At 43.8% G+C, this 16,911-nt stretch overlaps 1 protein-coding gene across 4 annotated transcripts in view; it reads right to left on the reverse strand.

The window, feature by feature from the left end:
- The window catches only part of SPIDR (scaffold protein involved in DNA repair), a 551,620-nt gene that overhangs the window by 22,308 nt on the left and 512,401 nt on the right, over positions 1 to 16,911 (reverse strand). For all 4 annotated transcript variants that reach the window (XM_075826268.1, XM_075826266.1, XM_075826267.1 and 1 more), the window contains one exon: positions 16,715 to 16,774. In XM_075826268.1, coding sequence (XP_075682383.1) covers positions 16,715 to 16,774 — 60 coding nt within the window. The remainder of the gene's footprint in view (positions 1 to 16,714; positions 16,775 to 16,911) is intronic.

Below are 16,911 nucleotides of genomic sequence, written 5' to 3' on the forward strand. Positions count from 1 at the left end.
GGATTGTTGCACTTTAACTACTATAACTTACATGACTATAATATATTCTTTACAGCAATACTATACCTATACTCTTTTTGTTGAAGGTTTTACTGAAAAGTTTTTGATCATACCAAACCTTTTCCCCAAACAAGCACTAGACTATATTATAACGGATAGATATACAATATATATCGTAAGCCTGGAAGCATTTAACAAAATAGTTTTTTTGTGGGGTTCTTAAAGGGGTTTTCCAATACTTTTTTTTTTTTTTTAAATCACTGCAACGCTTCTTAATTTATCTATTAATACCCCCTGAATATCTTTATCTACATTTTTATTTTTAAATTTACCATTATTCTCTATAGTTTACATTGAGAGTTTTGTTTACCTCTGTGTTCGTTGTCTTCCTCTTCCGATCATAAAGTTCCCGACATGCAATGCGCCGGCAGTAGGGACTCATCACGTCTACTACACCCAGCTATACATAATCTCCGTTGCCATTTTACTACTCTCATTAGATCAGTGAGTGCTAACGATAAACCAGCAACATATCAGTGCTGTACCAAATAACACTCTCTTACATAATGGTAAAAAAAAACTTAATTTGACCCCAAAACCGGAGTCCCGGGCAGAGCGCTAGTATAGACTCTGCTCCGGGACTTTGGGGATGCCCCTGACAGCACTGTCCATATATGTGTAGCGGCCACGGACCGTCGGGTTTATTCACCCCCCGCCGGCCGCAGCCATGGATCTGTGAGCGCTGACTCGCATCTACTTCCCAGGAAACTCCAGCGCTCACTTCCGCTGCGGTCCGCTGTGTCCCATAGGGTGCATGCACACGCTCGTGCCCAGCCTTAAAGGGCCAGCGTGCGCACAAATGGAATCATTATCAACTGCCCATGATTCCTTGGACTATAAAAAGGGCCCTGCGCTTCTGATCCTTGCCTGAGCGTTGCTAGTGTTTCCCATGTCAGTCTTGCAAACGGTCCCTTAGTGTTATCCCGTTCCTGTTGTTACCCGTGCCCTGCTACCTGTATCCTGTATCCCATGCTGTGTTCTTGTTTCTGAGCTTATTAGTGTTGGAGTCATGTCCTACTGCACCTGCTGTCGTCTGCCACGTCCAGTGTCGTCTGGCACGTCCAGTGTCGTCTGCCACGTCCCATGTTATCCGCCACGTCGGGCGCAAGTTGCTGCACCCACCTCCATCCGTGCTGAAGCCTCGGCCACTGTCTGGACTATCTCAGGTACCCTTGAGCTACGTACTGTTATAGACTCTTGCATAGACTGTGACTAGGCCAGCTGCTTCTCCGCTACGGCGGAGCGGCCTAGTGGGTCCACATATCCTGTGACGATATGGACTGTGATGTCAGGGGATTCCCCAGAGTCCCCGAGCAGAGCCTATACTAGTGCTCTGCCCCGGACTCCGGCTCTAACCCCAGAGCCGGAGTCCTTGTCAGAGTGCTACTAGAAACTGGCTCCTGACATCACATAATTACAGTGAAGGAAATAAGTATTTGATCCCTTGCTGATTTTGTAAGTTTGCCCACTGTCAAAGACATGAACAATCTAGAATTTTTAGGCTAGGTTAATTTTACCAGTGAGAGATAGATTATATTTAAAAAAAAACAGAAAATCATAATGTCAAAATTATATATATTTATTTGCATTGTGCGCAGAGAAATAAGTATTTGATCCCCTACCAACCATTAAGAGTTCAGCCTCCTCCAGACCAGTTACACGCTCCAGATCAACTTGGTGCCTGCATTAAAGACAGCTGTCATAAATTGTCACCTGTATAAAAGACTCCTGTCCACAGACTCAATTAATCAGTCTGACTCTAACCTCTACAACCTGGGCAAGACCAAAGAGCTTTCTAAGGATGTCAGGGACAAGATCATAGACCTGCACAAGGCTGGAATGGGCTACAAAACCATAAGTAAGACGCTGGGTGAGAAGGAGACAACTGTTGGTGCAATAGTAAGAAAATGGAAGACATACAAAATGACTGTCAATCGACATTGATCTGGGGCTCCATGCAAAATCTCACCTCGTGGGGTATCCTTGATCCTGAGGAAGGTGAGAGCTCAGCCGAAAACTACACTGGGGGGGAACTTGTTAATGATCTCAAGGCAGCTGGGACCACAGTCACCAAGAAAACCATTGGTAACACATTACGCCGTAATGGATTAAAATCCTGCAGTGCCCGCAAGGTCCCCCTGCTCAAGAAGGCACATGTACAGGCCTGTCTGAAGTTTACAAATGAACATCTGGATGATTCTGAGAGTGATTGGGAGAAGGTGCTGTGGTCAGATGAGACTAAAATTGAGCTCTTTGGCATTAACTCAACTCGCCGTGTTTGGAGGAAGAGAAATGCTGCCTATGACCCAAAGAACACCGTCCCCACTGTCAAGCATGGAGGTGGAAACATTATGTTTTGGGGGTGTTTCTCTGCTAAGGGCACAGGACTACTCCACCGCATCAATGGGAGAATGGATGGAGCCATGTACCGTCAAATCCTGAGTGACAACCTCCTTCCCTCAACCAGGACATTAAAAATGGCTCGTGGCTGGGTCTTCCAGCACGACAATGACCCAAAACATACAGCCAAGGCAACAAAGGAGTGGCTCAAAAAGAAGCACATTAAGGTCATGGAGTGGCCTAGCCAGTCTCCAGACCTTAATCCCATCGAAAACTTAAGGAGGGAGCTGAAGATCCGAGTTGCCAAGCGACAGCCTCGAAATCTTAATGATTTACAGATGATCTGCAAAGAGGAGTGGGCCAAAATTCCATCTAACATGTGTGCAAACTTCATCATCAACTACTAAAAATGTCTGACTGCTGTGCTTGCCAACAAGGGTTTTGCCACCAAGTATTAAGTCTTGTTTGCCAAAGGGATCAAATACTTATTTCTCTGTGCACAATGCAAATAAATATATATAATTTTGACAATGTGATTTTTTTATTTTTTTATATATATATATATATATATATCATCTATCTCTCACTGGTAAAATTAACCTAGCCTAAAAATTCTAGACTGTTCATGTCTTTGACAGTGGGCAAACTTACAAAAGCAGCAAAGGATCAAATACTTATTTCCTTCACTGTACTTTATTTTTTCATGAGTTATTTACAAGTTTCTGACCACTCATAAAATGTGTTCAAAGTGCTGCCCATTGTGTTGGATTGTCAATGCAACCTCTTCTCCCACTCTTCACACACTGATAGCAACACCGCAGAAGAAATGCTAGCACAGGCTTCCAGTATCCGTAGTTTCAGTTGCTGCACATCTCGTATCTTCACAGAATAGACAATTGCCTTCAGATGACCCCAAAGAGAAAAGTCTAAGGGGGTCAGATCGGGAGGTATTTCTTCTGCGGTGTTGCTATCAGTGTGTGAAGAGTGGGAGAAGAGGGTTGCATTGACAATCCAACACAATGGGCAGCACTTTGAACACATTTTATAAGTGGTCAGAAACTTGTAAATAACTCATGAAAGAATAAAGTGACGTTAAAACCAAGCACACCATTGTTTTTCTTGTGAAATTCTCGATAAGTTTGATGTCACATGACCCTCTTCCCATTGAAAAAACTAAAGTTTGATACAAAATGGCCAACTTCAAAATGGCCGCCATGGTCAACACCCAGCTTGAAAAGTTTCCCCCCTCCCATATACTAATGTGCCACAAACAGGAAGTTAATATCACCAACCATTCCCATTTTATTTAGGTGTATCCATATAAATGGCCCACCCTGTAATTTTCTAGAATCACCTAAGGCCTCATTCACATGGCAGGGTTTCCCGGCCGGGTGCCGGCCGTTCATAAATCGGCCGGCACCCAGCTGCATTAGGAATGATAGACCCCTAATGGGGCTATTCACACGACCGATTTTTTGACGGCCGGGAAATCCGGCCGTCAAAAAATAGGACATGCTCTATCTTCGCCCGGGTACCCGGCCTCCCGGCTCCCATAGAAGTCTATGGGGCCGGGTATTACACGGCCATCACCGGAATGTGTTCCGAGTGATGGCCGGGTTTCCCGGCGCTTGCGCTCTATCTCCTCCTCCTCACAGCGCAGAGTGCATGTGAGGAGGAGGAGTTGATGCCATTCTGACGAATGGCATCGCTGTACACTGTGTTGCAGGGAGGGGTGTACAGCAGGTGGAGGGAGCGCTGCGCTGGCTCCCTTCCCCTGCTTGTTAAAAGCACCCTGGCTCGGCGACACCTTCGATGGCGCCACTAGTAGCAGCAGCTGCTGCTGCTGCGGCTGCTACTACTGTAGCGACGCCACTATAGCAGAGCGGGGAGGTATCTCCCCGCTCTGCTATGTGCTAGCCGCACTTTAGCTCCTTGAAGGAGCGGAATCCCCGTGTTTTCGGGGATTCCGCTCCTGGACAGGGCGCTTGATGTCTCTGTCCATATCTGGGCAGTGACATCAGGGGAAACTCCTGAAGTGGAATCCCCGAACACATGGGGATTCCCCTTCAGGAGCTGCCGCTGATGTCACTGTCCGGATCTGCCCGGCACGGATGCATAACTTTATGCAAACCGGCCGGGCAAAATGGCCGATTTTACCGGCCGACACTCGGGCTCGGGAACGACCCGGTCGTGTGAATCCCGCCTAAGGGCCCATTCAGACGAACGTAATACTCGTCCGTGTGCTGTGTGATGAAATCACTCACAGCACACATGTAATTCCATGAGGCCATTCCCACATGCGTTGTTTTTCACGCAGCGTGTGGCCGTCGCATGAAACTCACCTCATGTCCTATATTCGTGCGTTTTGCACCTAGTCGCCCATTGAAGTCTATGGGTGCGTGAAAACCACGGACAGCTCACAGATGACATCCGTGTTTCATGCATCAAATGCATTAAAAAGCAGAGAAATTATTTTATTTTTAAAAATGAAGTGCTTGCATGGATGTGAAAAACGCATGCTACACTGACGCCAATATACAACGCACACGGACAAGAAATGTAGGAAAAACGCTGCATTTTTTTATGCGCGCAAATCTGACACGCTCATCTGAATGTAGCCTAAGGCTGGGTATACACACTGTGTTTTCATTTCGTTTTAGCATGTATTTTTGTTTGTTTTGATAGAGAAACTCCCATGTCTCTAAGGCCTCATGCACATGACCGTAGGGGTGTGCATGGCCGTGATTTGTGGCTTGGACGGCCGTGGAATGTCATCCGTGGGCCGTCCGCAAATCGCGGGCCGTGCACATTGATTTCTATGAGACATGTCTTATCTTTTTGCGGTCCAGGCTCCTGGGCAATGCACGGGCCGCGGTCGCGTGCATGGGCCCATTGAAATTAATGGGGCCGCAATTCACCTGCAGATTTGCGGGTGAATTGCGGCCGAAAAAAATAAGTTCGTGTGCATGGGGCCTCATCAATGGGATTTTAGCAACCCAAAAAAAAAAAATGCATGCTAAAAAGGCAACAAAAACGCACAGTGTGAACCCAGCCTTAATATGTTTATAGCAAACGCAATCAAACCCTTATTGATACAACAAAGGCTGACATTAGGTGGTGACATTAGGTGGCGTGATTACAGCACCTGCAGTCAATAAACTCATTAAATAGTTGTCAACATATTGTCTTGTGGCTGGACAAAAAAAAGTGTCCACAGAAAAAAAAGCTCAGAAAAGCCTTTCGCTAGAGCAATACAAGGTATGTCCCATTTTCCTGGTTGGCCCGAGAATTGCACAGATATGACCACGCAATGAACAATAGCTCTTTTATCTGCACATAATGAAGGCAATATAAGCTGCTGTTTTCCTGTCAAGTCGTGGAGAACACCGCTGTCTCTATGACTTGAAAAATAGCAGACATTTTATTACTGGAGTCTGTCCAAGCTAAAATACCCCAATGTGTCTCTTACGTTAAAAGAGCAAGACAATAAAAGCACACCAACAAGGCTAAATAGACAGACGGCTGTGTACAGACTGGAGAAACAGTGGTGTTAAAGTCATTACTGTAACTGGATCCTCAAAAGATGGGACATTAGGAAACTTTCATCTACAATTAACACATGAACAGAAGAAGTAAAATTAGTTTGAGGTCATTATTTATCTTTAGGTTCTCGCTGGACATAAAGAAATAAGTACTTTTTTATTTGCACTAAGAAAATATTTTGCAAGAACTTAAAAACAGAAACAGTTTTCTTTTGTACTTTGTCTTTCTTACCTTCTGCAACATGTGTTTTGTAAAATAATACTGGATAAACACAAAGACACACGGGTTATCTTAGGCAGGGGCTCGCTCTCAAGCTGTGATCCCTAAAGGCTTTAGTGGAGGCCAAAATGCACTTTAAGCATCTCCCCCCTGCAGTGGTAAGCTGTGTACTTTTTCCTGAGTATTTCTGACAGCAGATCGGTCAGATTAATATTTGTGTACTAGGGCTGGGCAATTAATCGAAAAATAATCAAAATTCAGCACAATTAAATCGAATTTTGGTTTTATCAATAATTTTTTCCCTGTTTAAACTGTATCTGCATCTTCAGGACGCAGATACAGTTGAATCCAATGGTAGAGCAGGGGTCCGTATTGTCCCTGCTCTATCATTCACTATGTATCGCCGGACACCAGGCAGTGACATCACCGCGCCTGTCTGCGCTAAGCTGCTCAGACCAGAGGAGCAGAGGGATCTCCTCCACTCGTCATTGGAACAGGGTTAGGAGAGTATGTATATTATTATTTTTTAAGGCACTATTGGGGTCAGCTGTGGGGGCAGGTATGGGAGCATTATACTGTGAGGGCAGATATAGGGGCATTAAACTGCGTGGAAGTCAGTTATGGGGGCATTACACTATGTAGAGGCAGCTATGGGGGCATTATACTGTGTGGAGGGCAGTTATGGGGCATTATACTGTGTGGAGGGCCATTATGGGGGCGGCATTATGTGGTGTTGTGGCACCTATGGGGGGCATTATACTGTGTGGGGGCACCTATGGGTCATTATACTGTGTGGGGAGCACTATGGGAGCAATATACTGTGTGGGGGCAGTGTCAGGGGTATATTATATACAGTAGTATACAGTAGGCTCAGGATAAATATTAATTCAATGGTGTAGCATGCAAATAGGGGGTGTGGCATGCAAATATGGGGTGTGGTATGCAAATAGGGGGTGTGGCATGCAAACAGGGGTTTGGCCTAACTGATCGTTCAATAATCGTAAACCGAGGTTACATGTTCAATTAATGGTGCTTTTGATTTAGGTCATAATTGCACAGCCCTTGTGTGTACTATATGAGATGTGGGAATGCATATGCAATTAAATCTAGTGACTATCTCAAAAAGATGAATTAGTAACATACAGTAGCCACAAAGAACGCTGATGACACTAGTGACCTGTAGTTTACCCTCTGTTCTGCCACGGAAGGTTGGGACACATAGTTCTATAAGGCCTCATTCACATGGTGTTTTTTTTTAGTGTATTAAAATGCAACTAAAAAACACCAGCCATTTTTGAAGTTCTATTAAGAAGCTTATGGATTAAAATGACAGAAAAAAATACCATACCTAGGGCATGATAAATTTTGATAAAAATGCCAGGGACCGCAAAAATGACACAAACTAAAACACTATGGGGGACATTTATCAAAACTGGTGCAAAGGAGAAGCTCAGTAGTTGCCAATCAGGTGTTTTAATTTTCTAAAGGGCTTCTGAAAAATGAAAAGTAGAATCTGAATGGTTGCTAAGGGTAACTACTCCACTTCTCCTTTGCAGCAGTTTTGATAAATTTCCCCCATTGTATATAGACACTGATATTTCTGAATAGACTTTAAACTAACATCTAGTTAGAGCGTTTTAGCCAATAAAAAAAAAAGTTATAAAAACCCCAACGAAAACAATGCAAAACGCTGTGTGTGAGATCGGCCTTAAAGATTTCTTTCTACAAACTATATAAATGCTGCAAAAGCATGATAGTGGACATCAACAATTATTTAAACACTGCGACTATTTGCAGTAAAACTACATGCTGGCTCGGTGTCTCGGCCGCTATGTGTGGCATCACCCTAGGCTAACGCTCACACCTCGTTTGGGCTGTTAGGCTTCATGGACATGGCTGTATTATGGCTCTGTACAATCTCCGAGTTTTGTGGAGCCCTAACACAGCAAACATCGAAGTGCATTGGGCCTTGCTTGCTAATCCTGTAATAAGGCGCCACACAGAGAACCATATGTCCACACATGGAGTGCCTACAGCCTTCGTACAGCCATTTTCCTATGTCAAATGTATGAGATGTCTAAAATATACATGCCCAGATTGGCCAAGCATGCATGTTTATAGTGGAGTCAGGAGAGACTTGGCCGACAACAATCTCCATACCTCCCAACCGTCCCGGATCCGGCGGGACAGTCCCGGTTTCTCACCGCTGTCCCGGGCGGTATGTAAATGTCCCGCTGGGCGCTGCATCAGAACAGCTGATCGCTGCTGACTGCAGCAGCGATCAGAAGAAGGCAGGAGTCTTGCGGCGGTGTTCTCACTGGGATCGATGCCGGCCCGTGAGTGGACCAGTCCAGTCACTTGACCTGTCACCTGACCTGTCATCTGAACTCACCGGTCAGGTGACTGGACTGGTTCACTCCCGGGCCAGGATCGACATGAGTGAGAACGCCGCTGCAAGACTCCTGCCTTCTTCTGACGGTGAGTGACAGCAGTAGGGCCGGTTAAGCCCTTATTCGTAACGACAGGGTTTCCCGGCCGGGTGACGTCCGTTCATAAAACGGCTGTCACACGGCTGCAGTAGGAACAATAGACCCCTAATGGGGCTATTCACACGACCGATTTTTTGACGGCCCGGGAAACCTGGCTGTCAAAAAATGGGACATGCCCTATTTTCGGCTGTTTACCCGGCCAACATAGAAGTCTTTGGGGCCGGGTAATACACAGCCATCACCGGAATGTGTCACGACTGACGGCCGTGTCTTCCATCGGTCGCGCTCTCTCTCCTCCTCACAGTGCAGAGTGCATGTGAGGAGGAGGAGGGTCTTTTTTTGCTCCCTGTGGGTCGGAATCCCCAATCCCTGGCCGGGGATTGGGGATTCCGCTACAGGAGAAGTGAGTAACTACACTGTCCATATATGGACACAGCGACGTCACTCACTTCTGAAGCGGAATCCCTGACCCTGTGGCCGGGGATTCCTCTCCAGAAGAAGTCAGTGACTACACTGTCCATATATGGACATTGAAGTCAGTGACTTCTCCTAGAAGGGGGGGGGGGGTGGGTGCAACCTACAGAGGGCTGTGTGGCATTACCTACAGGGGGCTGGGTGGCAATACCTGCAGGGGGCTGGGTGGCATTACCTACAGGGGGCTGGGTGACGTTACCTACAGGGGGCTGTGTGGCATTACCTACCAGGGGGACTGTGGCATTATCTGCAGAGGCCTGTGTGTGGTAACAAATTTAAATGAAATTCATCCGATTTTAAAACGGACAGGGAAAAAAACGGCAACACGGCAACGTTAAAGGAATAGTGTCATCACAAATAATTTTTTTATATGTTAAAGATGTTAGTGCTTTAATAAAGACGTTTATATTCATTTGTGTGTTTGTGTTTTACTGTTTCTTATTTTTACACTTTTTCTCCCCTATGGGGGCTGCCATTTTTTGTTCCATTTCTGTGTGTGTCGATTAACGACACACACAGACATGGAATACGGCAGCCACAGTCCCATAGGGACTGTGAACGGCTCCCGTCCCATTGACTGCCGTGTACGGCGTCTGTGTGGGAACTGCGCATGCGCCGCTCCCACACAGACCTATTCGAAATTGGCGCCGTCCGGCGCCATTTTCCTGTGGACCGGAAGTCGCGGCCGGACAGTAATATTACTACTTCCGGTCGCGGCTTCCGGACTAGTGCACATGGAACAGCGGCAGCAAAGGGAGCGGACGGGCCGGAGGGAGCCGCGGCGGCAGGAGCAGGTAAGAGATTTCAATGTATGTTAGTGTTTGTGTGTGTTTACTACTGTATGTAAACCTACTACACTGTGGGTTACCTCAAAAAATGGCGACACACAGTGTAGGAGGTTAAACCTTTCAAACCCCTCGTTTATCCCGGCACTAGCCAGGATAAAGGAGGGGGGGATGCTGAGAGCTCACTAGAGCGAGGGCTTTTAACCCAATGTTGCAATGCTGCAATTTTGGGAACTAGCTCCATCTAGTGACCAAAAATGGGTAGTATTATAAATTAGAAAAAATGTATAATATTTCCTGACTCGCGAAAAAAAATAAAAAAATTTGAACAATGTTTAATCACCCACACACTAAATGTTTAATTTTTTTAAAAAAAACATGTTTTTCGGGCAACACCATGCCTTTAAAGACGGCAACACGGCCCAGAACAGAATCAGAACGGATGCAAAATGGCCAGGAAAAATGGCCCAAAACGGCTGTTTTTATCGGCCGACACTCGGACCCTGTCGTGTGAATAAAGCCTACCTCTACCGCTCTCCGTTCTGGCGGCAATGTGGCACCTACAGGGGGACTGTGTGTGGAGCTATCTACTGTGGGGCTGTGTGTGGAGCTATCTACAGGGGTGCTGTGTGCGGAGCTATGTACAAGGGGGCTGTGTCTGCAGCTATCTACAGGGGGCTGTGTGTGGAGCTATCTACAGGGGCCTGTATCTGGAGCTATCTACAGGGGGGCTGTTTGTGGAGCAATCTACAGGGGGGCTCTGGTGGATGATTTTTCCATTGACCGGTAGCAGAGTTACACAACTGGAAAAAAAAAATCCTCATCATGTAACACTGCTACCTGTCAATTGAAAAGTCATCCACCACAGGGTCTCCCTCTTGACTTTCATTGTTCTCAGCCTTTTGGTTTGTCCTGCAGCTGCTGCCGCCGTGATGAGAAAATGTTATATCCAAGATAGGAAAAGTAACACAAAGACGATATAACCGGATCCATAATATCTGTGATATCCAGACAGTCCAGAGATCCGAAGTGAGAATGTGCGCGCGTTATTTGCAGAAGGATCTGGTCGTGATTTGATGTGTTTATGCGGGATATAGGGCGTGGTTAGGGGTGTGGTTTAAAATGTCCCTCTTTTCCGAATTCAAAAGTTGGGAGGTATGGTTATCTCATGTGCATGGCTGGATTTATACAAAACGCCTGGTTGAGGCACCAAAACTTGCACCAAAACTGAACCATATACCCTTGGCAATTTTATGGCATTGTCCCCAGACTTCAATAAGGAAAAATGCAATGGAGAAAAGCCCATGGGTACCTGCATTCAGTACTACACATGACGTGTTCCATACAAATTGAAGAAGCTGTTACCTTTCTCTGTTGTAGGAAATCATAGCTGTCAGTGTGTGAGGTCAGGCCTGCAGCAAAACAATTAATTATACATTACACATTTTAAGGTCTTTTTAATGCAGTGAGAAATTGTTTCTGGAGGGTAGCACACACTTAGTGCTGCTTGAGAAATATGTCAGCCATGTGTTGTATAACGCAGTGGGAGAGAAAGCTAAAATCACTTCAGTCTGTGTGTGCAGCTTTTTACCATTTACATCTTGTTCTCTGTACAGTCCCAGGAATGATCAAACATTGCTATGCTTCTGACTTTTGACAGCTAAGATACTAAACCAAATGCAGCTTCATACAGCAGGATCGGTAATCCCATTAATTAATTCTGTATGACACACCGTTATATTGTCAATCATAATGCAAAAAAGGAATAAACAATATACACTGCCCCTCCCCCTATTCTCTATCAGCTGGTAACAAATAACCTGTAATAGTCTTTCATCAGTAAGACACTCTGGTTCCACATACCAGGATGAGCTAGTCCAGGACTAATCAGTAAGATTCATCCCTCTCACTCAAGGGCTCCAGCCACACAGACAGGAAGGCTGATGTGAGCGCAGACTGGCCACAAGGACAGATAAGAAATGGCCACAGTAACGGGACATCAAATGTCAGCGTCTTCCTCTGTGTCTTCAGAACAGTAGCAGAATAGTGTTGTACTATGTCAGCAACTGATAAGAGCAAGAAAAAAAATTGTCTCTACTGATTAGGTGAGCAGATGTTAATGGCAACCATTTGGGGGTTCTTCATTATCCAACAACAATCTGATGAGTTCATTTAAAGAGGACCTGTCACCAGTTCCTACAAAGTGAGTTAGTAGTCTCACCTAATAGCTGCTGTGTCTGTGAGTCCAGCAGTGTTTATCCTGTACTTGTGCGTCCTGCTGAGCTATGAGCCCCTCTTTATTTAGCAACCAATATGGAAATGACCCGCTGGCTAGCCATGTGGGTTTGGCTGCCAGCGATTCTCAATGGGCGGAGCAGGACAAACACCGCTGGACTCACAGACACAGCGGCTATTAGGTGAGACTACTAACGCACTTTGTAGGACCTAGTGACAGGTCCTGTTTGAAGGGAACCTGTCACCAGTATTTCACCTATTGAACTCTGCTCACCTCTCGCTGGCCGCTGCTGTCAAAAGTCCATTGGCGTTATCCCCTCACATAAACTCGTTCTCTGACCGTGAATAAAAATGTCTGCAAACATTTTGCGCCTTTTATGGTAATTATCCGGCAGTCTAGTTCATTCCTCTTCTTATGCCCACCCACTGCTCAAAATCAAAAGTAAGCTGTCAATGAAAAGTAAGGAGGCGGGGTAAACCAAGAAAGGCTTGAGGAATGAAGATATGACTCTTTTCAACCGAAGATATGACTCTTAAATGCTCATTAGCATATAGTGCAGAAACGCTAAAAAACTGAATGCTAAAAGGTACAGAGCCGACTTAGAAGATAACTATAGGTTACATAAAAATGATTTTTCACCCACTACCCACAGGAATTGCTGGTTTAATAGGTGAAATGCTGGTGACAGGTTCCCTTTAAGTACAACACCCTGGAAGAAGGTGGAACAGAGTTTCTCTCTCACTCCTGTATCCTCCTTAGGCCTCCTGCCCACAGCCGTAGCTGTGTGTATGGCACAGACCGACTGCGGAGTGTCATCCACGGGCCATCTCGACCGAAGGGCTTTCTCTGCCCCTTCTGTTCTTCCCTCCCTCCCCCAACTGTTATACAAAATTGAGGGACTGACAAGGGTTGGCCGACATCACCGGCAAAGTGCCTTCGAGATCCCAGATGACCTCTTGCTATCTTTCTTTTATTGCTTATAAGCTATGTTACACTGTACCCGTCATTTTATCGTGTTGATGTTGTTGCCGCCTATTGGCTCTTTGTATATGAATAAAGAATTACAAATATAGGGCACATTTATCACTAATGTTTTTGCCTCTTTTTAAGGATGGTGTCAGACACATGCGTTTTTTTTACGCATTTTATTTTTTAGCAAAAGCCAGTCGTGGATCTAGCAGAAAGCAGAGGTATGGATTTCCCAGCCACTGCCCAGTTCTTGTGCCGTAATCTCTGTTTACCCAGCAATGTAATAACATGACATTCATGGAGATGAGAAGACACAAAAGTGTGGCGGCCAGTCGTGTCACTATAGATGGCACATGACAATGGCAGCGCGTTATTGGGAGCTGAACTCTCGTGTCATGTCCCCATGGAAAACACGTCATCGAACTGTCGTGTAAGAAAAAGCTGCAGCTTTTCTGTTATAGGCTGCTTTACATTCATTTATATAATTCCTTTAAAAAAAAAAAACAACCCTCATGATAAATATCTCCAATGCTACAGATTATAATAAAACAGGCACACGTTGTAGGCCTGACCTGTTTTAAGTTTTTTACTTTTGTAAGACTAAATTGTCTTCACAGATTTGTATAGGTCTAACACCAAATGCAACGAACAAGCAAGAGTTTTGCCATGGCCCTTTTGAAGGACAAGATTCAGAAGTTTTAGGTTTAATTACTAGTCACAAGAAGTCATACAAATAGAACATTTAAGAAGTTGGTCACATTCGAAATTAACATAGTAAACATAGTTTGTAAGGCTGAAAACTACATAAGTCCATCCAGTTTAGCCTATTCTTCTGCAATGTTGATCCAGAGGAAGGCAAAAAAAAACATGAGGCAAAAGCTAATTTTCCTCATTTTAGGGGGGAAAAAAATCCTTTCCGACTCCAATACGGTAATCATAATAAATCCTCGGATCAACCACTTATCTCCTGTAATCTAGTAACCATAACTTGTAATATTATTATGCTCAAGAAAGCCATCCAGGCCCCTTTGAACTCTTTTAGTCAATTGACTATGACAACTTCATCTGGCGTTGGGTTACATAGTCTCACTGCTCTTACAGTAAAGAATCCCCATCTAGGTTTATATAGAAACCTTTCTTCCTCTAGATGTAGAGGATGCCCCCTTGTTATAGTTACGGTCCTGGTTATGAATAGCTCATGATAGAGATATCCGTATAAACCTTTAATATATTTATACATAGTTATTAGATCACAGCTCAGATGTTGTTTTTTTCCAAACCAATTAAACTTAATTTTGATGATCTTTCTGGGTACTGTAGTCCACCCATTCCATTTATAACTTGGTGGGCAACCTTTGTACCTGCTCAAGCTCTACTATGTCTTTCATGTGCACTGGAGCCCAAAACTGTACACAATATTTCTTGTGCGTTCTGACTAGAGATTTATAAAGTGGTAGAACTATGATCTTGTCATATTACTTTTTGCCTCTATTGACGTACCCGATGATCTTATTTGCCTTGGCAGCAGCTGCCTGATACTGGTTGCTGCAGTTAAGTTTACGGTCAACTAACATACCTAACATGTCAGTGGTACCCACTGTTTTCCCATTTAGGATGTAATGTGGACATGTATTTTACCTTCACAAGTGCATAACCTTAAATTTATAAGTTAAACCTCATTTGCCACTTCTCTGTCCAAGCCTGCAACTTCTCCAGATTCATTTGTAACAGAATACTGTCCTCCTTTAACCCCTTAATGACCAAACATTTTTGCATGTCAATGACCAAGGATTATTTTTTGTTTTCTCACGGTCGCGTTCCAAGAGTCTTAATTTTTTTTTTGTTCTGTCGACATAGCCGTATAAGGGCTTGTGTTTTGCGGGATGAGTTGTATTTTTCAATTGCACAATTTTTGGATGCTTATAATATATCGATTAACTTTTATTAACTTTATTTTAGGAGAAAAATGAAAATAAGCAGCTATTCCAGCATTGATTTTTACGTTTTAAATTTACGCCATTTACTATGCAGCATAAATAACATGTTACCTTTATTCTATGGGTCGGCACGATTACGGGGATACCAATTATATAAAGGTTTTGTATGTTTTCCTATGTTTGCACAATAAAACTCTTTTAAAAAAAAATTACTTGTTTTTTTATCGCCGCATTCCAAGAGCCGTAACTTTTTGTTTTTTCCGTCAATGTGGCTATATGTGGGCTTGATTTTAGCAGGCCAGGGTGTAGTTTTCATTAGTACTATTTTGAGATACATGGGACTTATTGATTAACTTTCATTTTATTTTTTTACGGAGGGAATGGGAGGAAAAAATGAATTTTGACAGTTTTTTTCGGGTTTTTTGGACGGCGTTCACCCAGCAGTTTAATTAATGTGTTCATTTTATTGTTCGAGTCGTTACGATTGTGGCGATACCATATGTGTATGTGTTATTTGTTTTGACACTTTTACCAAATAAAAGTGGTTTTATTTTTACTATAATCTTTTTTTTTTTTTTAATTCATTAACTTTATTTACCGATTTTACTTTTTTTTTTTTTTGGTCCCACTAGAGATCTTTTGATCGCAGATAGTATACCAAAACATTATTGCCTGTCAGTATAAAACTGACAGGCAATCTATTAGGCCATGCCTCCGGCATGGCCTAATAGGCAGTTGCTGAATACAGACATGCAGGCCTTTGTTAAGCCCCTAGCTGCCATGGAAACACAACGGTTCCCCCGAGATTTCTTTGCGGGGGCGCCGATGGGGTAACAGAGGGAGCTCCCTCCCTCTGTCAAACACATTAGATGCCACTGTCGTTATTGACAGCGGCATCTAATGGGTTAAACTGCCGGAATCGAAGAGCGCTTCAATTCCGGCAGGAGCCTGTCTGTGTATAACAGCCGTGCTCCTACCGCTGATCGTGTGGGTACAGTAGCAGTACCTATGTGATCAGAGGACGGATATGTCCATCCTTATGTGGAAACTAGCTCCTGAAAAGGACGGATATATCCGTCCTTTGCTGTAAAGTGTAATTACTTTACACAGTTCAGTATCACCTGCAAAATCTTTTATTTTACTGGTAACTGTGAACAAATCGAAGTAAGCCCCATTAATAACCACCCACTGTTTTCCATCATGGTATCCAGGCCCCATTCTTTTTACTAAAAACAGACAAGTGGAAATAAATCAGGGAACACCTGTACTGTAAAAGTGCATGTCCTGCTGCAATAGGTACACAAATGGTGTGATATCCCCTGCTGACATTTACCTACTGTAGATTTACACATTTAAAATCCCCCTATGCGACCAAGTCAACAATGTCTGTGTATGTGTATTTAGTGTTAATTATAACAGTACGTGGCTAATGTAATGATAAATGTACAGCAATTCCCTAATTAACTATTGTAATTTTGTTTATTATTCACATATAGAAGAGTGAATCTTGGGTCCCACACTTAGAACTAAAACAACATCTCTCAAATTGTATAATTTGTGATGTATTTGAAATACAATATTTTCTTTTCATGGAAAAAAAATATATATAAAAAAACAAACAAAAAAACAACATCTCTCTGAAACAAAAACTTGAAATTTTACCTCCAGCTTCACATATATCACAGTTGCCCAAAAGGTGCATCGCTGGCTCAAAGCCGTCGCCTATAAATAAAGGTGAAGATAAATAATAATAAACAGCAATGATAAAATAAAAAGGCTGATGGACATAAATGGAGTACTGTAAATTGTGTTATACATAAATGCTATGGCTTGGGTAAACTATGCAGTAACACAACCAG

The sequence above is a fragment of the Rhinoderma darwinii genome, chromosome 5 (assembly GCF_050947455.1).
Source record: "Rhinoderma darwinii isolate aRhiDar2 chromosome 5, aRhiDar2.hap1, whole genome shotgun sequence".
In the NCBI taxonomy this organism is placed as follows: Eukaryota; Metazoa; Chordata; class Amphibia; order Anura; family Rhinodermatidae; genus Rhinoderma; species Rhinoderma darwinii.